General features: G+C 43.8%; 1 protein-coding gene across 1 annotated transcript in view; it reads right to left on the bottom strand.

Annotated features, from left to right (window-relative positions):
- LOC124551212 overlaps positions 1-23219 on the bottom strand; it is a 70318-nt gene that overhangs the window by 39052 nt on the left and 8047 nt on the right. Inside the window, exon 2 of the mRNA XM_047126202.1 lies at positions 8782-8954. Within this exon, the coding sequence (XP_046982158.1) occupies positions 8782-8954 (173 nt within the window). The remainder of the gene's footprint in view (positions 1-8781; positions 8955-23219) is intronic.

Below are 23219 nucleotides of genomic sequence, written 5' to 3'. Positions count from 1 at the left end.
CTTGACGATTAAATTGAATGAATGTCTGATCTGTGGAATGACTACTGAACTCGAATTGTCGTGTGGCGTGTTGTAAGTGCAAGTAGTGTTCTTAGTCTGTGTAATTGTTAGCAAAACTTAACACGAATCGGTTGGGTAATGCAACTCTCAATACCAATAAAGAAACAGCCACTGCAAAATACGTTCACCCCCTTTACCACTGAATGCTAAAGCCCTGTTAAAAAACCAATAAGTTTGGTGCCTGTACACGTAACAATTAAATTAAATGGTCTTACGTCTAAAGCAGCAACGGTGGAACGCGTATATTCTGGTCTCTCATAAAAAAGTATAAATACACTAACTACAGGCTCAGCAGTGTGCAATGCTGGCCATAATACTTGAAATGCACATGAAATTCATTTGGCTGATAAACTAGAACATTTAAGAAATTCCAAATTCTTTGAAAAATATATGACCTGGACCGGGAGGCGTTGCTGATAATGATGGATTGCTAGTACTCACTGTATACAGCAAAATTGTATTGCAAATTAAGTTTGTCTTTTCAAAAACATCTGGCAATTGAAGTCACATTACTCACAATTGATTCACAAACAATGAGATTTAAACAGCAAGTATTATCTCACTTCATTAATCCAACGTAAATGCAAATCATCAAATTACACATAGCTCTGTTAACAAATCTTAAAAGCATTACAAAAATGAAATACCTAACTAGACGTTTACGTACATCGTGGGGTTACTCAACAATAACAAATTGTCAGCCAACTCACCTATGCTAACGCCCTGGCAAAAACAGAAATCGTAATTATTGAGAATCTTTACCTCGCATACATGAAGACTTCTGCTTCCATGTTCAACAATATCGACATACCTGCATTAATCTAACTCTTGGTGAATTCACACAGCACACCACAGAAGCTGCCCACCCCATCGTCTTTCCCTCACACACAGCTACCTACAAGTGTGCGCCCAGCTCTCTCCAGCACTACATTCTCAGACCAGAAACAGTATCTCTGGCTCTACGGTCGCGCACAGTCAGCAATCCACATTATCGAGCCTATCAGAGACATTCGTCGTTTATAGTATACTAGTTTCATTTTAATTTATTAATATTCTTATCTTATTCTGGTGCCACATACAAGTTAGCCCCAGTATACTCCTTTCAGCATTGTGTTCAACGCTAAAGGCCAGATATTCATCATTTTGATTTACAGCTCCATGTATTGGCCGTGTTAGCAGCTAAAATTGTTGGAAGTGAGGTCCTTCAGTTATGCAAAACACCATTTTCTCTCAGTACCCGCCGGCCAGAGTAGCCTAGCGGTTCTAGGCGCTACAGTCTGGAACCGCGCGACCGCTACAATCGCAGGTTCGAATCCTGCCTCGGGCATGGATGTGTGTGATGTCCTTAGGTTAGTTAGGTTTAAGTAGTTCTAAGTTCTAGGGGACTAACCTCAGAAGGTAAGTCCCATACTGCTGAGAGCCATTTGAACCATCTCAGTACCCAAACATGTTACGGGACCACTGTGCCACCATCAGTGGGCTTTCGTTTTTTTTAATTCTTCAATGTGAACATTTTTTATAAATGATTATAAAATTATGTGCATCTTTAGTTCAAACAACAGATCGTTTCTTTTTGTAAATACTCACACGCGCACACACGCACACACACGCACACAGGCACACATCCACACACGCACACACACGCGCGCTCGCGCGCTAAAAAATTATACACTAAAATCTGCAAAGACGCACCATTTACACAGAAAATGAATACCATATAAAAGAGAACACACACAGCTAAGAAGCGCACAGAAAACACACACACACACGCACACGCACACACACAAAGATAAAATGAAAACAAAATTCAAATTTGGCGCCGAACTCTCTGGTGAACAAATGAACAGTGACTGCGCTGGGACACACAACAAACCACAATCACACTGTGTTTTGCTGAAGTGAAGAGTGTTTTACTACGTTATTTGTGGAAAATACTTGTTATAGTTACGTGTGCATCACAACACCTCAGCATGATGCGGAGAATGGAAGTGCTTGGCACACGAAAACGTAAGTAAAAGCGAATATAGGCGCGGAAACATTGCGACAAACTAAATTACGTTCTAGAAGATAGGTTAACTTCCAGCAGAAAACTTTCTCATTAACATCGTTTGGTTGCAGATTGCAAGCTACCTCTAGTAATTAATACACAATTGATCCAGAAAATTCATGCACACCAAACGTAAAGGTATTTACAAAAAGAAACGATATGTTGTTTGAACTAAAGATGCACATAATTTTATAATCATTTAACAAAAATGCTCACATTGCAGAATAAATAAAAACGAAAAGCCACTGATGATGGCACAGTGGTGCAGCAACGTGTTTGGATACTGAGAAAAAACGGTGTTTTGCATAACTGACGGACCTCACATCCAAGAATTAAAGACGAGATTCAATCTTTAGAAAAAAGTGGAATGTATACTGCTTCATGTTACTTTTTTTGTGACAATGTATATGAAGACCAATCAGAAAAGGATAGAACTGCTAGACTGACTTAACACGAAAACATATGGAGACTGAAAAAGAGAGATTCCAACTTTGGTGAACATACTCTGAATGAATATCGTTCTGTGATATTGAAAGTCGTAGTATCATTGCCACATATACTACTACAACGCCGCGCCAACGCAAGGTTGGCAGCCCCTCGTCTGCCGAGCACAGCGCACTCTAGCGGGCTGTGCAGCTCGGCGGAACTGGAGTGTGCCTCGTTCACTTCTTAGCTAGACTTCAGCCTAGGCACACGCACTTTCATAATCGGCCCTCAGCCAGTTCTGTAATGTTTCCATTGATTCTCTGAGGAGGGCCTATCAGGCTTAGTCCCTGGGAATATGTTGTATTGATGATGAAGAGTCCCATACTTCTTTACAGAGCGTAGGGGAGCGACGCGGGAGACTAGCGCCGTCTTACTAGGCAAGGTCCTTGTGGAGGTGGTTTGCCATTGCCTTCCTCCGACCGTAATGGGGATGAATGATGATGATGAGGACGACACAACAACACCCAGTCATCTCGAGGCAGGAAAAATCCATGACCCCGCCGGGAATTGAACCCGGGACCCCGTGCTCGGGAAGCGAGAACACTACCGCGAGACCACGAGCCGCGGACATACTCGTATGTTGTATTAGTTCATGGTATTCCATGTTATAAGACTGTCAGATCGTAGCCGCAGCTGCAGTCCTACAAACTACTGAAGATAAGTAATTTCATTGTACTACGTGTTTCCTGAATAGTAATCCTTCTCTCTAACAGTGTGCCGAACCGCGTAGTATTGCAACCTGGACTCCTTCAGCTCCTATCAACTCGGCCTCCTACTTATTTGCATTTAGTAACGAGCTGAAAACACCCGCGTATTTTGTGCCTCTAAACAGTGAGACACAATAAAAGTGATCTCCTCTATAGAGCGAGTAAAGGTATAAAACTAACGTTACTTGAACTCTGTCTGTCAAAAACACCACTCACAGGATCCTTAACGATAAATTACAGTTCCTCTACTCAAACTTGCTAACGTAGCAGTGACCAGTTAATACTGTCCTCACCATAAGATATAAGGGGGGGAGGGGGGGGACAGTCGGACGGCCGTACTGTTGAGAATCGGTATGCTAGTCAGAAAAAATCGCCGTGAGCAATGATGCTGTCATTCCACCGACGCCACTTGAGCTGGCGTAACTTCTACGCTACGACATTCGCGATATGGGAACGCGCGCTGTCATGAAGCAGTAGGATTCCCTGTCGATGTTTCCCCCGCCGTTTCGCCTTAACCGCACACATTCTTCATTCTCCAATGGATGCCTCCTGGTATTCGTCCTTCGGCATCCAAGAGAAGAATAACAGCACGTTCGTACTGCTCGGACACAGTTGGTAATAACGTCTCCATAGTACACGCACGGAGGGAAGACGCGAATGCCATACTAATCCCTTGCCTACATGTCGGTGCTTATATACCTGCATAGGAGTCTCGCTACGTTGCGTTCACGCTGCAGCGACGCCGTCGCCCATATCCGAATGCGTGCCGGAAGCATGCGCTATCTGATATATTACAAAACGTCGCACATAAAAACGAGATCCTTCCGGGGCTTATACCTCAGGTTCTATTGCTGATAGAAATGTAGGGTCAAGTGTTTTGGACAGTCCTTGGGCTGGGGACCATTTGTATACCCCACAGAAGGCTCTTCTTAGTGTCGCTATCCAACAGTATGGGGCCAAAGTATCAATGTTACAAATTTCCTCCTGCTTAGGCAATCGGAGCGACTCAGTTGTCTTTTTGCATTTGATGCCTACGGTGAGTCTTAAGTGCCTTTTGGAAACACAATTACTTCATGGGCGTTCCCTTAGGAACCACCTCCCATCCCCCGAAATAAACCTTTTACTATCCCATTCCTTCGTACCAAAACCGAGCCGCGGATTCCAAGTAAATGGCTGAAATTCTTACGATGTATTCCCGATCTCCAAAAATTTTACTGATTTCTTTATCCGTTTACGAGATACTGAGGTTCATAGTTACCTCTCGTGTACGTGTCAAATATGCACTTAAAATCCGGTTAGAGGTGAAAATGTAGTTTATAAAGTGACGAACCACAGAGAAATAAGCTGTAAAGTATCCATAGAACCGAAAAAAAGACGTAAAATATCTTGAACTAACATTTGATTCCATCGTGATGACAAGCTATTACAGAACCAATAATGAAAGAAAGAAAAGGTTTAGGACTTTTAAAATTGATAAAAAAAAGTTATGGAGCAACAGCCCCAAATCTACTTTATGTCTACCACAGTTTTATAATACCAACCCTGGAACATGCTGCACCAATATGGATGATATGAAACGTTCAAATCGGCCGCTGTGGCCGAGGGGTTCTAGGCGCTTCAATCTGGAACCGCGCTGCTGCTGCTGTCGCAGGTTCGAATGCTGCCTCGGGCATGGATCTGTGTGACGTCCTTAGGTTAGTTAGGTTTAAGTAGTTCTAAGTTCTAGGGGACTGATGACCTCAGATGTTAAGTCCCATAGTGCTTGGAACCCTTTTTTTTTCAAACATTCACACACCAAAAATATTTAACAAAATGATACGAACAGCGATAAATACTAGTCCAAGAGCCAATAGAAGATATCTATACCATGTAGCACATGTACAGCTACTAGAGCAGAGACTGATATAAGTGACAGCAAAATACGGAGAACCTAGATTAACAACAGAATCAAAAACAACGCACTCGTTAAAACAACCACCGATGCAGCTTAATTTTCCAAAACATAAATACTCGTTCCCACCAAGTGCTACTGAACAACTACGACAGAACCCAGCAAGTACAAGTTATGCCGCAGGAATTACAGGATCAATATTTGCAAGAGGATTAATATAGATTAGTTTAACATGCAAATAACCCTACTGAAGTTTTTAGGGAGGTTTTTTCCTCAGTATGGACCCAAATTCCACCTCTCAGCCAAAAGAACGGGAACTAAAATTAATATAAGGTAAAAAGCTCAAACCCTAACAAAAATAAAGAACGCAACCGCAGTATAAGAAAGGAATTACCCTTGGTTCAAACGAATTCATCGCCTGTTCGAAAATGGGTCCGCCATTCCCTTCAATAATATACACTACTGACCATTAAAATTGCTACACCACGAAGATGACGTGCTACAGACGCGAAATTTAACCGACAGGAAGAATACGCTGTGATATGCAAATGATTAGCTACTCAGAGTATTCACACAAGTTTGGCGCCGGTGGCGACACTTACAACGTACTGACATGAGGAAAGTTTCCAACCGATTTCTCAGACAAAAACAGCAGTTGACCGGCAGTCACTACTCTTGATGAACTGTGGTATCGTGTTGAAGCTGCATGGGCAGCTGTACATGTCTGTACAGGCCAGAGGTGGTTGTTCTGGGTACTGACTTCTCAGGATCTATGCACCCAAATTGCGTGAAAATGTAATCACATGTCAGTTCTTGTATAATATATTTGTCCAATGAATACCCGTTTATCATCTGCATTTTTTCTTGGTATAGCAATTTTAATGGCCAGTAGTGTATCAGTGACACCTGACGAGGAATGACTGCTAGTTAGACACACGCTTGGTGCATGTAGTATCAGTGAGCCTGCTGTCTGTGTGTTGAATGGGGAAGGTGCCCGACCTATTTCAGTTTGACCGAGGCCACGTGGTGATGTGCAGGAGTCTCTGTAGGAGCATTTCGTAAATTGCACGACTTGTATGCTTTTCGAGCAGTTCTGTGGGGAGTGTCTTCAATACGTGTCGAAACCAAGATGAAACCACGTCCAGACGTTGTCGGGTTGGGCTGCCACCCCTCATTACAGATGTCGGCTGTCGTAGGCTGGGCGGACTGGTAAAACAGAACAGTCGGCGAACTGTGACGGAACTAACATCAGACTTTCATGCTGGGCAGAGTACAGGGCAGCGACCACTTCCATCGATGGCCGTCCGCAGACGGCGACCCATGCATGTGCCAATGTTAACAACACAACGTAGACAACTACGACTGAAATGGGCTCGTGACCATCGGCACTGTTCGTTAGCACAGTGGCAGAGCTTTGCATGGCCTGATGAACCCCGATACCTCCTTCAAATGGTTCAAGGAGCACTATGTGACTTAACTTCTGAGGTCATCAGTCACCTAGAACTTAGAACTAATTAAACCTAACTAACCTAAGGACATCACACACATCCATGCCCGAGGCAGGATTCGAACCTGCGACCGTAGCGGTCGCTCGATTCCAGACTGTACCGCCTAGAACCGCACGGCCACTGCGGCCGGCATACCTCCTTCATCATGTCGACAGGAGGGCGCGAATTCGCTCCCTGACGCCTGTACTGCTGGGCAGAGACAAGTTGGTGGCCATTCCATTATGCTCTCGGGAACATTGACATGGGCATCCATGATTCCAATGGTGCTATTGCAAGGCACCATGGTGGCCAAGAAGTATCGTAGACTGGTTCAATACTGTACTGTCTGCCATCGGGTTCCCCTATATGACAGGCAGCACCGCATAACAGCCATGCTATGAGGGAAACAAACCAATAGCCAAACAGCCGAAGACACCAGGAAACACGCCGAAGATTCCAGTCGATTAATAGGAACCTTTAGTTGCAGAGGTCGCCGCGACATATCCGGCCACGGATTTATAAACTGGGTTTCTACTGGCTCCAGCTCACTATATAGGCCCGGCCGGTCGAAGGCAGACCAGTCTTCGTCCGCTGCTAATGGCAACCGCTATAGCGGAGTCTCCGAGAAGATATAACCGGAGCCGCTGTACTGCACCGCCGATCGAAGTACCAGCCGACCGAGAGGAACCACATCTCCGGCTAGATCGACGGACGCCTACATCTATTGTACAGCCAGCTATTGTATTGTAGAAGAAGTTACGTTCAATAAACTGTTGGAGAATACAACAAATACCATGTACACCCCTTCATGACGTCAGTGACATTTTTCAACAAGACAATGCGCCATGTCACAAGACGAGGAGTGTGATGGAGTGGTTTGCGGAATACAGTGGCGAGTTATAATTGATGTGCTGTCCCCCAGCTCACCAGATCTCAACCCAATGGAACACATCTGGGATATGACTGAATGTGGCGTCAGATTGCATATCGCACCCCCCCCCCCCCCCATTTTCCCGAAAATTACGGGAATTAGGTGACTTGTGTGTGCAGATGTGTGTCAACTACCTCCAGAGACCTACCAAGGCATCATTGCTTCCATGTCACGACGCGTTGCCGCTTTTATCCGTGCTAATGTGGACACACTGGCTATTAAGTATATGCTCATAATGTTCTGCCTGATCAGTGTACAAGCGTACAGTTATACATAGCTTTTTATAATATGTATGGATACCATTGTATGTATTGTATTGTATGTTAACCGGGGACCTATAAATGACGGAGAGGCTTCGTCCCCGCCGCAACCGCAGTGGTCCACAGCCCCACGACGACTACCGCAGACCACTTCCCCCCTCCGCCACCCCACACCGAACCCAGAGTTATGGTGCGATTCGGCCCCTGGTGGATCCCCCAGGGAACGTCTCACACCAGACGAGTGTAACCCCTATGTTTCCGTGGTAGAGTAATGGTGGTGTAAGCGTACGCGGAGAACTTGTTTGCGCAGCAATCGCGGAATAAGGGGAACCAGCCCGCATTCTCCGAGGCAGATGGAAAACCGCCTAAAAACTATCCACAGACTGGCCGGTTCACCGGACTTCAACACCAATCCTCCGGGTGGATTCGTGCCGGGACCAGGCGCTACTTCCTGCCCAGAAAGTCGTGCGTTATACCGCACGGCCAACCGGGCGGGCCATGGATACCATATTAGATGAAATTTTCGCACATTGCGAATTTCTAACTCGTCATCTTCCAGCGAAGGCGCCGCGATTCGGTTGATACCTCGAAAGGTTTCGCCGCTGAAATTCACCGAGAAAACCTGCATTCCCAAAGAACTTACTTACAAATAAAGACTCACCTGTTTTGCTGATGAATTCTCCTCGTGTTTTCAGCCGAGTGGTGGCGTCGTCTTGTGGCAACGTTTCAATGAGTTTCGTACCCATCATCTTCTGGCGAAGTGTGTCAACTCCCTCCCATCTTTGCCAGAAGATGATGGGTACGAAACTCATTGAAACGTTGCCACAAGACGACGCCAACACTCGGCTGATAACCCGAGAATAATTCATCAGTGGAATACGCCAAGAAAGACTGCAATCGCATGTATCTCACCTGTTTTGTTCAAGTGCCGCTGGAGAAAATTCCATTTTTGGCGCCCGGCGCATTTTCTGCCTAGGCGTATGGCTTTTGTGATGTGCCGAAGGGTGCGCAGTAATTTGGAGAGGACAGGACGCCTCTGATCGTCCGAGGTCAGCGTTTCCACGTTCCACTCCGTGATGTTAGACCTTTAAAAACAAAACGCAATCAGCTGGTGTAACAAATGAAATCCTGAAATTTGATTGTAAGAGGGGATGTGATACGCCGGAGCCAGTTGCTTTCTCCGTTCGATTCACCCGTATCGATTGTTTCCCTCTGGCGTTGCTTATCTTTGCCATTTTGGCCGGTGGTGGTGCTGGTGGGGTGGCGGGCAGACTGGGTTTTGCCTTCGGAACGGCCGGTAAGTGTCGCTGCTCAGAGAGTGAAACTAGTGTTTGCATGGAGTTAGCTGGATTTGACCGGTGTATGTGGCTCGGAATGCGGAAGCGGACCTGTTATTGCAAGTTCTTGAGGCGTGACTGGGTCATGGTCTTCTACACAGGACGCTGAGCAATGTGTTATTCCTTTTGGCTATTGGGGTTGAATTATATACCATGCAGCTGTCTATTGAAGAAGTAGACATTCAAGCTTTCTAGTTTTACAATCAGACTTACCCGTGTTTTCACTAGCTTCTTTCTTATGAGAGTCAATATTGTATTGGAACTGCGACGTACTGGTGTAATAATATTATGCTTTGTCTCATCGTTGCCCTTTTAAAACTAGCCTGTTTGTGCTGGGGCAGTTTTACGTATTTTGAAATTTGAAGTCTACGGATAATACTCTTAACCATTTTTAATTTGCCTTTGTCTTGATGTGATCTCTCTTTGCAGAATTTTATCTTAATATATTCTGGGGGCTGTTAACATTGTTTCTTTTCACTGTGGCTGTGTGTTTGTGCTATTCTGTTTCAGCACTGCAGCGGCCACCTAGTCCATGTCTAAATCGATGCCTGGAGTACGACGCCTTGGCCGACCAATACCAGAGGGAACGGGAGGTTCTTTTGGCCGCGGGGAAAATACGGCGGCCACTGAGTTCTTCGGGTTGCAGTGAGTGGGGATCTTGCATTCAGTTGTTTCATCTGCATTGGGACGCCAAGGCGCCTGTTCCGTTTGCTACACTCCTTATATACACTACTGGCCATTAAAATTGCTACACCACGAAGATGACGTGCTACAGACGCGAAATTTAACCGGCAGGAGAAGATGCTGTGATATGCAAATGATTAGCTTTTCAGAGTATTCACACAAGGTTGGTGCCGGTGGCGACACCTATAACGTGCTGCCATGAGAAAAGTTTCCAACCGACTTCTCATACACAAACAGCAGTTGACCGGCGTTGCCTGGTGAAACGTTGTTGTGATGTCTCGTGTAAGGAGGAGAAATGCGTACCATCACGTTTCCGACTGTGACAAAGGTCGGATTGTAGACTATCGCGATTGCGGTTTATCGTACCGCGACATTGCTGCTCGCGTTGGTCGAGATCCAATATGGAATTGGTAGGTTCAGGAGGGTAATACGGAACGTCGTGCTGCATCCCAACGGCCTAGTATCACTAGCAGTCGAGATGACAGGCATCTTATCCGAATGGCTGTAGCGGATCGTGCAGCCACGTCTCGATCCCTGAGTCAACAGATGGGGACGTTAGCAAGAAAACAACCATCTTCACGAAAGTTCGACGATGTTTGCAGCAGCCTGGACTATCAGCTCGGAGACCATTGCTGCGACTATCCTGGACGCTGCACCACAGACAGGAGCGCCTGCGATGGTGTACTTAACGACGAACCTGGGTGCACGAATGGCAAAACGTCATTTTTTCGAAAGAATCCAGGTTCTGTTTACGGAATCATGATGGTCGCATCCGTGTTTGGCGACATCGCGGTGAACGCACATTGGAAGAGTGTATTCGTCATCGCCATACTGGCGTATCACCCGGCGTGACGGTATGGGGTGCCATTGGTTACACGTCTCGCTCACCTCTTGTTCGCATTGACGGCACTTTGAACAGTGGACGTTACATTTCAGATGTGTTACGACCCGTGGCTCTACCCTTCATTCGATCCTGTGAAACCCTACAATTCAGCAGGATAATGCACGACCGCATGTTGCATGTCCTGTACGGGCCTTTCTGGATACAGAAAATGTTCGACTGCTGCCCTGGCCAGCACATTCTCCAGATCTCTCACCAATTGAAAACGGTTGGTCAATGGAGGCCTAGCAACTGGCTCGTCAGAAAACATCAGTCACTACTCTTGATGAACTGTGGTACCGTGTTGAAACTGCATGGGCAGCTGTACCTGTACACGCCATCCAAACTCTGTTTGACTCAATGTCCAGACGTATCAAGGCCGTTATTACGGCCAGAGGTGGTTGTTCTGGGTACTGATTTCCCAGGATCTATGCTACAAAATTGCGTGAAAATGTAATCACATGTCAGTTTTAGTATAATATATTGGTCCTATGTATGCCCGTTTATCATCTGCGTTTCTTCTTGGTGTAGCAATTTTAATGGCCAGTAGTGTATTTACCTTCAAAACCATAAAGGAAGGAGACTAGTTTTCTGAATTATACCTTATGTGCAGCGGGAGTTGAACCTATGTACATGTTAAAGATAAATACTTGATGGGAATCGGAAATCGGAAATTATGTGAATTGTCCTATTGCTATTGCCCAGGTGACCTATTTAAAAGAAACTTACTTCACCTTTATTATTCAAGTGCCCTTTGTCAAATGAAACTGATTTTACCTTTTATTATTGAAGTTGTTACAGTTAGTGTAGAAGTTATGAGAAGTTCTTGTTTGCAAGTAATTCAATCAGAAAGGTTTTGCGTAATATATTTTTTTTACTTGTGTATCCTGTTCAAAATAAACTTATTTCACCTTTATTTTTCAAGTGTCCTCGTTAAATGAAACTGATTTTACCTTTTATTATTGAAGAGCTTACAGTTAGTAGAGAAGTTATAAGAAATTCTTGTTTGCACCTAATTCAATTAGAAAGGTATTGTGTAATGTATTTTCTGACTTGTGAATATGATACACTTGTACAAAATTTTTGTGTAAATACTGTGCCCTTTGGGTTAAACTGTTGATCAGTAATATCTTGCAAACCCTCTGTACTTATTATTTCACTTGTCACCGGTTTTCACGTAAACACGACGTTGCAGCATGCTTAAAAGTGATGCCTCCGTATTGTTAGTGTGAAACTCTCAACGCTTTGAAAATAAAACATTCTTCATCTTTACGCTTCACGTCCACATATTTGCAGCCCTCTGACGCTAGAGGACTCACAACTGTAGGGTGTAAGACGGCGGTGTGTGACGTAACTTTATCAGTGCGTGAGAAACAGAGTGCTGTAATCGTATTTCGAATTCTAAGAGATCGCCCAGACACAGGGCAACCTCTCCTGACAGACCACACATGAACGCTGAAGCGATCCAGCGCCTCGAGTTCGCTCTCGTCGACCATCCTCCATATAGTCCGGACTTTGCGCCATCCTACGAGGCGTGTTTTTTATGTAAATACCGTTTTGAAATTAAAAAAAGACGTGCTAAGATATCTCAATAATTTTATTTCTACATGAAAGCCTGTACCTTAATCTACCTTTCTACATAATTTCCGTCAATATTGAGGGACTTCTCATAACGTTGTACCAGTTTTTGAATACCCTCCTCATAGAAGTCTCCCCCCGACTTGTTAAGCACTGCATCACCACTGTTTTGACTTCGTCATCGTCGTGAAGACGCTGACCGCCCAAGTGTTTCTTCAAGTGCAGGAACAGATGGTAGTCACTGGGCGCAAGATCGGGGCTATACGGAGGATGATCTAGAGTTTCCCATCGAAAAGATGTGATCTTTGGTCTGATTCGCCAGGTGCGGACGGGCATTGTCTTGCAGCAAAACGATGCCCTTGCTCAACTTCCATGGACTGTTGCTTTGATTCTGGTGTGACGTAGGCCACCCACGTTCCATCGCCCGTAGCAATTTGGCTTAAGAAATCATCACCGTCGTTGTGGTACCGCTCAAGGAAAGTCAATGCACTGTCTAAACGTTTGCTTTTGTGCACATCCGTCAACATTTTCGGTACGCAACGTGCGTACAATTTTCGGCAATTGAAGTGCTCGGTCACAGTGCTATACGAAACACTACGAGAAACATTAGGAAAGTCATCCCGCAACGACGAAATCGGAGGCCTAAAGCGCCGGTTTTCTCTCACCTTATCGTCCACTTCCTGCACTAAACTTTCATTAACGACCGAAGGACGCCCACTCCGTTGTTCATCATGCACATTTGTGCGGCCATCTTTAAATGCTCTCACCCACTTTCTTACCGTTCCATCACTCGTAATGTTTTCTCCGTAAACTGCACAGATATCACGATGAATATCGATCGCTTTTAGCACTAAGAAATCTTATAACAGCCCGTACTTCACAGTCGGCGGGACTCACGATTATCGGAGGCATCTTAAACACTCAGTGCACAACGTAAACAAGGAAGAATCAAACTGTAATGGCGTCAGTGCGTAGATGAAGGTACAGGCTTTGACGTAAAAATAAAATTATTGAGATATCTTAGAACGTCTTTTTTTTAATTTCAAAACGGTACTTTCTTGAAAAACACGCCTCGTATATTCATCTGTTTCAAAAAGTTGAAGAACACTTTCGCGGACTTCACTTTGTGGTGATTAAGGCGCGACGGTAACACCAAACTGGTCTCTCGTGGAGAGAAATGTGCTCGTTCCAAAGGCGAGTACGTAATAAAAAAAGCACTCCGTCTTCAGGCCACGAGTGGCCTACAGGGACCATCCGACCGCCATGTCATCCTCAGTGAAAGAAGTGGATAGGAGGGACGTGGGGTCAGCACACTGCTCTCCCGGTCATTAGGGTGGTATTCTTGACCGAAGCCGCTACTATTCGGTCGAGTAGCTCCTCAGTTGGCATCAGGAGGCTGAGTGCACCCCGAAAAATGGCAACAGCGCATGGCGGCCTGGATGGTCACCCATCCAAGAGCCGACCACGCCCGACACCGCTTAACTTGGGGAATCTCACGGGAACCGGTGTATACACTGCGGCAAGGCCATTGCCAAAGCGAGTACGTAGAGAAAGAAATATACAGACATGAAGAATAAAGATGTAGAATGTTACTAAATTTTCTTTTATTCAAAAACCTACAAGAATTTTCACATAAAAAATTTGGAGACACTGTTTTTCAGCACATCCCAGTATTTTGTGGAACAGAATTGTTAAAGCTAAACCCAACTTATCCTTTCACAAATTTAAATGTTTTCCTTTTACAGGTGCCCAGGTCATAAGAGATGACTGAGAGTGAGCTCCTCCAGCGTAGCCGGCCAGAGTGGCCGAGCGGTTCTAGGCGCTACAGTCTGGAACCGCGCGACCGCTACGGTCGCAGGTTCGAATCCTGCCTCGGGCATGGATGTTTGTGATGTCCTTAGGTTAGTTAGGTTTAAGTAGTCCTAAGTTCTAGGGGACTGATGACCAGAGCAATTAAGTCCCATAGTGCTCAGAGCCATCTGAACCATCATCCTCCAGCGTAAATTAAGGGTGGTATGCGGGTCTGCTGACACATTTCCGAAAACTGACTGGTCTCTGTTGAAATACAGGGTGTCCGAAAAGTCTTTCCCTGATTACATAAATTCAGGCTAGAAGTAAGAAACAAATATGAAACTTGTGTCGAATTGTTTACAACTATCAAAGTTTTTTTTCTATTTTAGGATCGCAGCACGTAGGTAGTGGATGAGGGGAAGTGCCCAAGAAGCCATGTTAACCAATCAGGAGAAGGCAAAGTGCACAAAGCACTGGTCCGTAACAGGCCCGTCACAGGAGAAGCGGGTGCAGTTGGTGTGTTAGCTGCTGTTGCCATGAACCCACACATGAGTACACGGGACATTGCGAGAGCCGGTGGACTGAGTCAAAGTAGTGTCATGCGCATACTGCATCGTCACCGCTTTCACCCGTTTCATGTGTCGCTACATCAGCAATTACATGGTGATGACTTTAATCATCGAGTGCAATTCTGTCAATGGGCATTAACAGAGAATGCGTTGCAGTTCTACCTGTTTAACGATGAAGCGGGTTTCACAAACCACTGGGCAGTGAATCTACGGAACATGCATCACTGGTCCGTGGACAACCCTCGCTGGCTCAGACAGGTAGAGCGACAGCGACCGTGAACTGTAACTGTATGGTGCGGAATCATCGGCGACCACCTCATTGGTCCTCACTTCATTGCAGGGGCCTAAACAGCTGCAACATACATTGCATTTCTACAGAATGATCTGCCAACGTTGCTCGAAAATGTCCCACTGGAAACGCGTCGACGTATGTGATATCAGCATGATGGTGCATCTGAACATTCCGTAATTAACACAAGGCTGACCCTTGACAAGATGTTCGACGGGCGTTTCATAGGACGTGGAGGACGCATAAATTGGCCAGCCCGTTCTCCTGATCTTACACCTCTGGACTTCTTTCTGTGGGGTACGTTAAAGGAGAATGCGTACCGTGATGTGCCTACAACCCCAGAGGATATGAAACAACGTACTGTGGCAGCCTGCGGCGACATTACACCAGATGTACTGCGGCGTGTACGACATTCATTACGCCAGAGATTGCAATTGTGTGCAGCAAATGATGGCCACCACATTGAACATCTATTGGCCTGACATGTCGAGACACACTCTATTCCACTCCGTAATTGAAAACGGAAACCCCGTGTGTACGTGTACCTCACCCCTCATGGCAATGTACATGTGCGTCAGTGAAAAAGACCAATAAAAAGGTGTTAGCATGTGCACGTAATGTGCTGTTCCAGTCTCTTCTGTACCTAAGGTCCATCACCGTTCCCTTTGGATCCCTACGTAATCCGGTGCTCTCCGATACCCGCGATCGAACAACGGAGGAGTGGTACTGAAGCGTTAACTTTAGGTTACAATATCTCCGGATGTTATTAACATTTTACAATGCAACAAACGGCACTGATTACGTATTTGTTTATATGTTCAGATGTGCTAACAAAACTAACGCAGTTCCATTTAAAAAAACGTAGGTTTGTGTTAAAAAACATACTTCCGTGCATTTTTTTTATGGTTTGTATTAACCAATTACACTAGCCCCTCTCCTCACGTTCGGTCTGTGGAATCGATTCGTCAGTATTTGATGTGGTTTACGAAATATATCCAGCGGTAATGTTAGGTGACTCACGCTGTATATATATACCTCGTTCAAATTCAGCGAGGTGTTGATAACGGTGGCTTTGTCACCCTAAAGGCAGGATTCACTAACGTCAACTCACCATATATATATATATATATATATATATATATATATATATATATATATATATATATATGGCACGACTGTGACGCTGGAGGCAGTAGAGTTAGTTAAGATCTTAGAAATTAAATACCAATACTTGTAAGAATTAGCTGCCCATTGTAATTAGAGTATATCTGTAGCTCACAATCAACTAAATTGTAATCAGCTGCAGCTAATATCTAACAAACTCACAAATTAGGACCCACTAATCATATAAGGAAGTGAGTGATGCTGTATAGTTATCTTTGATGATTAACAGTCGTTAACGGGCGACCTCCAGGGAACCTGCCGCGTTTCATTTGTATAAGACTTGCACAGGAAAGTGGGGCTCTGTCTGAGTTGACACCACTTAAGCCGCAAATGACGGTATTTTTGGGGTCAGTGGAATTTACGATAAGGAGCGCCTGGCTCTGAGCTGCCCTTGAAGTAACTAATCTGTAAGTGTTCGTTGTGTCACTGTCATGACAAAGGCTACTGAGATTGTCGCCCCGGATGCAGTACGTTGCGCCAGAGCCATACACCGAACACGATGGTCTTCCCTCTCGGTAGTGCCACGTCACCTTCTCGAGTCCGGTCCTCTTGCAACCGTACATTCTCGTGATCACAGCTGCCAGCAGCCATGTACAGTGGCTACGTTCCTGCCAAGTCTTTCTGCAAAATCCTGAAGGAACATCCAGCTTCTCATATCCCTATTAAACAACCTCGTTCAAACTCAGTGAGGTGTTGATAACAGGCCTTAGTCACCCTAAAGGCAGGCTTCACTAACGTCAAGTCACCATGATGTGTCTCAGATGTAACTAACGCTTCTAGTGTGATAAAAGAAAAAAAATAAGTTAAATATATTTCAATTTTTTTCAATTTTAGTCTGATAATTATGTATATATTGTGTTTCATACTAGAATGTCGTGTTCCCAGTTTGGCACAGATTTGACACAGGAATCACGAAAGCTGTCGAAGACGTCTGTTTTTCTGGTCGGCTCCTGATCGTTGTCAGAAGGAGGCTAGTTTTCGATTACGCAAAGGCTTCTATTATTCGGAAAAGGACAAGCCGGATATACTTACGTAATCAGCGTGGTGTCACCGCCAGACACCACACTTGCTAGGTGGTAGCCTTTAAATCGGCCGCGGTCCGTTAGTATACGTCGGACACGCCTGTCGCCACTACCAGTGATTGCAGACCGAGCGCCGCCACACGGCAGGTCTAGTGTAGAGAGACTCCCTAGCACTCGCCCCAGTTGTACAGCCGACTTTGCTAGCGATGGTTCACTGTTTACATCCGCTCTCATTTACAGAGACGACAGTTTAGCATAGCCTTCAGCTACGTCATTTGTTACGACCTAGCAAGGCGCCATATTCAGTTATTATAATCTGAACAGATAATATTGTGAATCATGTACCGTCAAGAGCGACGTTCATCATTAATGGAGTAAAGTTAAGTATGAAACTAATCACGTCCGCTTTCTGAATTCTCATTCCTTGTCATGTTCCAGACCTCCCGTCAGTATAGTTCTTCCCTCCTCACGCCCGCCTGCGTGAGTTAAATCGGCGTGCATTTCGGCCTCTAGTAACACGGTGTTGGCTCTCCTGCCAACCCAACAATCAGTATGAATTTTATAATTACCTAAGGGACCTTTAACAATGAATAATAAAAAAATTTGCATTTGCAAATGATATCATTAATAAATGGGGCAGCTATGAGTTGTATAGAAGACAAGGAGCGGCCTTCTGTCTACGACCAGGATGCCACAGTATTCCCTGCTGTAGTAAAGGCTGTTTTACATTTATAAAAATAACATGACGTGGAGGTAGAAAAAAAATAAAGGAAAAGAATAGAATAAGAAATCTGGTAAACACTAAATATATTCAAATAACCCTCACACGCAATTAGGGCTTATTTATAAACAGTATAACTTACATAAGTAATTTTCTAACTGTATGGTGCGATCAGATTACAGCCTGTCCTGCGTTAGCTTCTTGGTTCACGTTTTTTGTCACAAATTACAGTCATTACTTTTCTCCTTCTTTCGAGGCAATTCTTGCACCAATCAACACCTTCATAACAATAACTTGGCGGTTTACAGTATCGAACATAAATTACTTGAATTTTATTAATTAATAATGTTGTCTGCATGCTAGCAAGACCGCTCACTTTTATGGCTTAAAGACGACCTTCTTTACGCTTTTACATTACAAGCAGAAGTACGATAAAATCTGAAGCTCTATAAATGTTTTTACAGCCATCATTTATTTAGATCAAAGCGGAACGTTCAGCTTCTGTTAAAATGTTTATTTGACTGCGCAAACGATTTATTAGCGTCCGCGCTAGATGCGCATCTTTACAGTTACGTAAATTATATAAAACGTCTTTCAAAGAATAGGTATCGTCTCATAAGTTGATAATTTAATATACAGATAGGTGAATGCCTTTCCAAGGGTACTCACAGCTTTCACATGACGGAAATCCCAATAATATTACTCGCTGACGACAGTGTGTATCTAAAGTAAGCTGATGTGCATCCTCAAAATGGCGCTAGTGGGACCACTCTTATGTGACTGGCGCGGAATTTGGATAGACGTGGTTTTTCAGATGTACAAACACGTCTACCATCTTTCGTGTACAACGCACCGCTCTTCTGGCTTTTGCGTTTATTCCGTCACTGTACTTGCATAACATCTACATAATACAGATCCATATAAAATGTGGTATGACCATAGCACGGAAGTACATTCAGCTGGCTAGATTCACTCTGCTGACCGCGCGGAGTGGCCGCGCGGTTTGAGGCGCCATGTCACGGACTGAGCGACCCGTCCCGCCGGAGGTTCGAGTCCTCCCTCGGGCATGGGTGTGTGTGTTGTTCTTAGCATAAGTTAGTTTAAGTAGTGTGTTAGTCTAGTGACCGATGACGTCAGCAGTTTGGTCCCTTAGGAATTCACATAGATTTGAACACTCTGCTGGATGTACAAGTTCTGTATTATGATTGTATGCCTTTTTCATATGCATCCTTATTTCGTTGATGTCAAGTAAGAATATTAGTGGAATTATGCTGTAAAGAACACCTCAAATGCCGGCAGTGGTTTGAGAATCAACGTTAAAGTTCGAAATTAGTCACTACCAAGAAATAGCACACAACGGTAACAAACCCCTGAATAAATAATAATCTTTTGTATTTTCAAAGAAACTAATGTCCACTAAGGTACAAAAACTAATATTGAAAAATGCATAACGCCCTGCTGTCTGTAATAATGTTTCATTTTTCTACAGGTTTCGGTTTTGAGCCATTATCAAAGGCAAGTCAGCTGGACAGCATACAAAAGTGGACAATGTGAGAATGCCAAACGGAAGACGAAGAAAAGAAAAAACCTAAAATCGATCAAAATACCCACGAAAATTGTCACAAATGTATTAGATGTCATACATGGTTTAACAGAAGTTACCACAGAAACCATAATTGCCAAGATAATATAAAATCAAAAATTATAACAAGACAAAAATATGATGGCACATTGACACAAGTATAGCAATACAAATCAAAGAAATTCTAGGTCAAAGATGACAGTCTTGATAAAACCTAACAAGTTGCCATTAAATAATTATGTGACAATAGGCTAATAAAACTTGATTGAGATTACATAAAAACGCCAATAAAATAAAATGGAAATTAACAGATGAATGTAAGATTATAAAATGTCTTACAATTCATTCAGAAAAGGTAAACATGTAAAATGCAGACTACAGATTCATACAAGAAGTAAGATTAACAAAAACTAGCGAAAAACAGGCAGGGTGCACGACACAACGCATCAGAATAACATGCAGTAAGAGAAGAAATATTATCAAAGATTGCAGTACGATTAAGAGCCATTAGTAATAGGCTATAACAGAATATAATTTAATACCATACGAAATATTATTAGAGAAGTTTATACTATCAACTATGGGAGTAGGACATACAAATCTCAGAGCAAGATCAAAGCACGTTGGGATATAATGATGACAGGCTCTGGGAAGCAAGTAGTTCACTGATGTGGTACGATGAAGACAACGTCAACTATTCAGATTTCTCATAATACCAGGCGCGTCTGAAAAGTTCGGTGAGGGGTCTCAAAAAACAAAGGAAACAAGAGTTTCAAATAAAATATGTTTACAGTCTTCATAATAAGCAACACTGGTTACATCACACTCCTGACAACGCCTGTAGAGCTGATGAAAACTGTCAGCAAACACTTCTTGTGGACTCGATCGAAGCACAGTGGTCCCGTCTTGTTGGATATCCGCAGGCTCAACTTTCTCGCTCAACGCAATGTGACCGTTCTTCAATACGTACTTATTCTCCAGATTTGGCGCAGTACTGGACACCGGAAGATCCTGAGAAAGATCCCAGCAGAAGGGTCGAAACATTGATCCTTTTAAAAGTATGACGCGGCCTAATAACCCAGAACATTTTAACTTCAGTGACAACGTCCACGAATGCTTGCAGACTTACATTGTGCCTGCTGACTTACGTGTGACTTCTTTTGTTTCCTCGCTTTAACTTAATGCTGAATGACTTACGCTTCACAGGCATTTCGGGTATACAACAAGGCGTGACCACGCTACTTCGGGAGATTCCATAAGAAGCGTTTACTGACAATTTTCAACAGCTTCACAAACTATGTCAGAGGTGTGTTGCACCTAATGATGACTACTCTGAAGCTATTCTGTTCGTAATTAACGTTTCATTAATTTTCGGAGACCATGCACCGACCTTTTCAGACCCATCTTGTACTATTACTTGAAAGGAGTAACAGAACATAAAGATGATGGGTGCAAATACTAGAGAAACTGAAGTAATAATTTCGTTGCGCGAGAATAACGGTGCATATCTTTGAGGCAACTTATGAAACTTTTAATAACATCTAAATCTACTTGTTCGTCCATACTCTGCAAACCACTGATAAGTACATGGCAGAGGGTACTTGCTCCACTACCACATATTGGGCTGTTCTCATGTTTCATTCTCGTCTATGCGAGCTGTCACTAGTCTAACCTCGCCTCTGCTATTGTTACGAGAGCCTTATCTAGGGGTCCTATTATACTGTCAGCATCTTCATCGCCAATAGTTTAAGATCAATGAGTGATGCGATACTTTTCAGGATTTACTCCCATCTAAGCACAGTCCTGAAAATATTCAAACCTCATATCGCGCACATGCATTCTTTCACCAATGACGCACCGATTGTCGTCCATTGCACACACGAGAATCTATCTCAGTTTTGTCACGCGTAAAATAAGACCGAGCAGTTCGTAGTTTACTCAGTATTAATCACAGCCTTTCTGCGGTTCACACGATACGAAGAGCATAGTGACCGAACCGTGGGTAGTGTCACCCACGCCATCACAACAATCAGCGTTCTTCTCTCTTCGTCACTCCCTACCACTCGACTGTTGAATGTGGTGTGGTCGAAAGAGACTCTGTTACGGTATAACAAAGGTATGTACAATGAAATATTTTTGTTCTTGATGCTTATACAGGGTGGACCATTGATAGTGACCGGGCCAAATATCTCACGAAGTAAGCGTCAAACAAAAAACTACAAAGAACGAAACTCGTCTAGCTTGAAGGGGGAAACTGGATGGCGCTATGACTGGCCCGATAGATGTCGCTGCCATAGGTCAAACGGATATCAGCTGTGTTTCTTTTAAAAATAGGAACTCCCAGTTTTAATTACATATTTTTGTAGTACGTAAAGAAATAGGAATGTTTTAGTTGGACCACTTTTTTCGCTTTGTGATAGACGGCGCTGTAATAGTCACAAATCCATAAGTATGTGGTATCACGTAACATTCCAACACAACGGACGGTATTTGCTTCGTGATACATTAGCCGTGTTAAAATCGACCGTTTACCTATTGCGGAAAAGGTCGATATCGTGTTGATGTATGGCTATTGTCATCAAAATGCCTAACGGGCGTGTGCTATGTATGCTGCTCGGTATCCTGGACGACATCATCCAAGTGTCCGGACCGTTCGCCGGATAGTTAAGCTATTTAAAGAAAAAGGAAGTGTTCAGCATCATGTGAAACGTCAGCCACGACCTGCAACAAATGATGATGCCCAAGCAGGTGTTTTAGCTGGTGTCGCGGCCAATCCACACATCAGTAGAAGAGAAATTGCGCGAAAATCGGGAATCTCAAAAACGTCGGTATTGAGAATGCTACATCAACATCGATTGCACCCGTACCATATTTCTATTCACCAGGAATTGCATGGCGACGACTTTTAACGTCGTGTACAGTTCTGCCACTGGGCACAAGAAAAATTACAGGACGATGACAGATTTTTTGCACGTGTTCTATTTAGCGACGAAGCGTCATTCAGCAACAGCAGTAACGTAAACCGGCATAATTTGCACTATTGGGCAACCGGAAGGTTCACGATGGCTGCGATAAGTGGAACATCACCGACCTTGGCGGGTTAATGTATGGTGCGGCATTATTGGAGGAAGGATAATTGACCCCCATTTTATCGATTTATTTATTTATTTATTTATTTATTTATTATTCCGTGGGACCACATTTAGGAGAAGTCTCCATGGTCATGGAATGAGTCAATACATGAAATTATAACACGATTGTAGAAACAGATAAAATGAAATATAAGAAACATATTCAGGCGACAAGTCGTTAGTTTAAATAAAGAAAATCAAGAATGTAACACTGGAATTTGCTTAATTTTTTAGCTCTTCCAGGAGCTCCTCGACTGAATAGAAGGAGTGAGCCATGAGGAAACTCTTCAGTTTAGACTTAAAAGTGTCTGGGCTACTGCTAAGATTTTTGAGTTCTTGTGGTAGCTTATTGAAAATGGATGTAGCAGAATACTGCACTCCCTTCTGCACAAGAGTCAAGGAAGTGCATTCCACATGTAGATTTGATTTCTGCCTAGTATTAACTGAGTGAAAGCTGCTAACTCTTGGGAATAAGCTAATATTGCTAACAACAAACGACATTAAAGAAAATACATACTGTGAGGGCAATGTCAAAATTCGCAGACTATTGAATAGGGGTCGACAAGAGGTCTTCGATCTTACACCATACATAGCTCGAACAG

The sequence above is a fragment of the Schistocerca americana genome, chromosome 9, assembly GCF_021461395.2.
Source record: "Schistocerca americana isolate TAMUIC-IGC-003095 chromosome 9, iqSchAmer2.1, whole genome shotgun sequence".
NCBI lineage: Eukaryota > Metazoa > Arthropoda > Insecta > Orthoptera > Acrididae > Schistocerca > Schistocerca americana.
The sequence above is the reverse complement of the archived record's forward strand: the minus strand, read 5'-3'. Positions and strand labels throughout refer to the sequence as shown.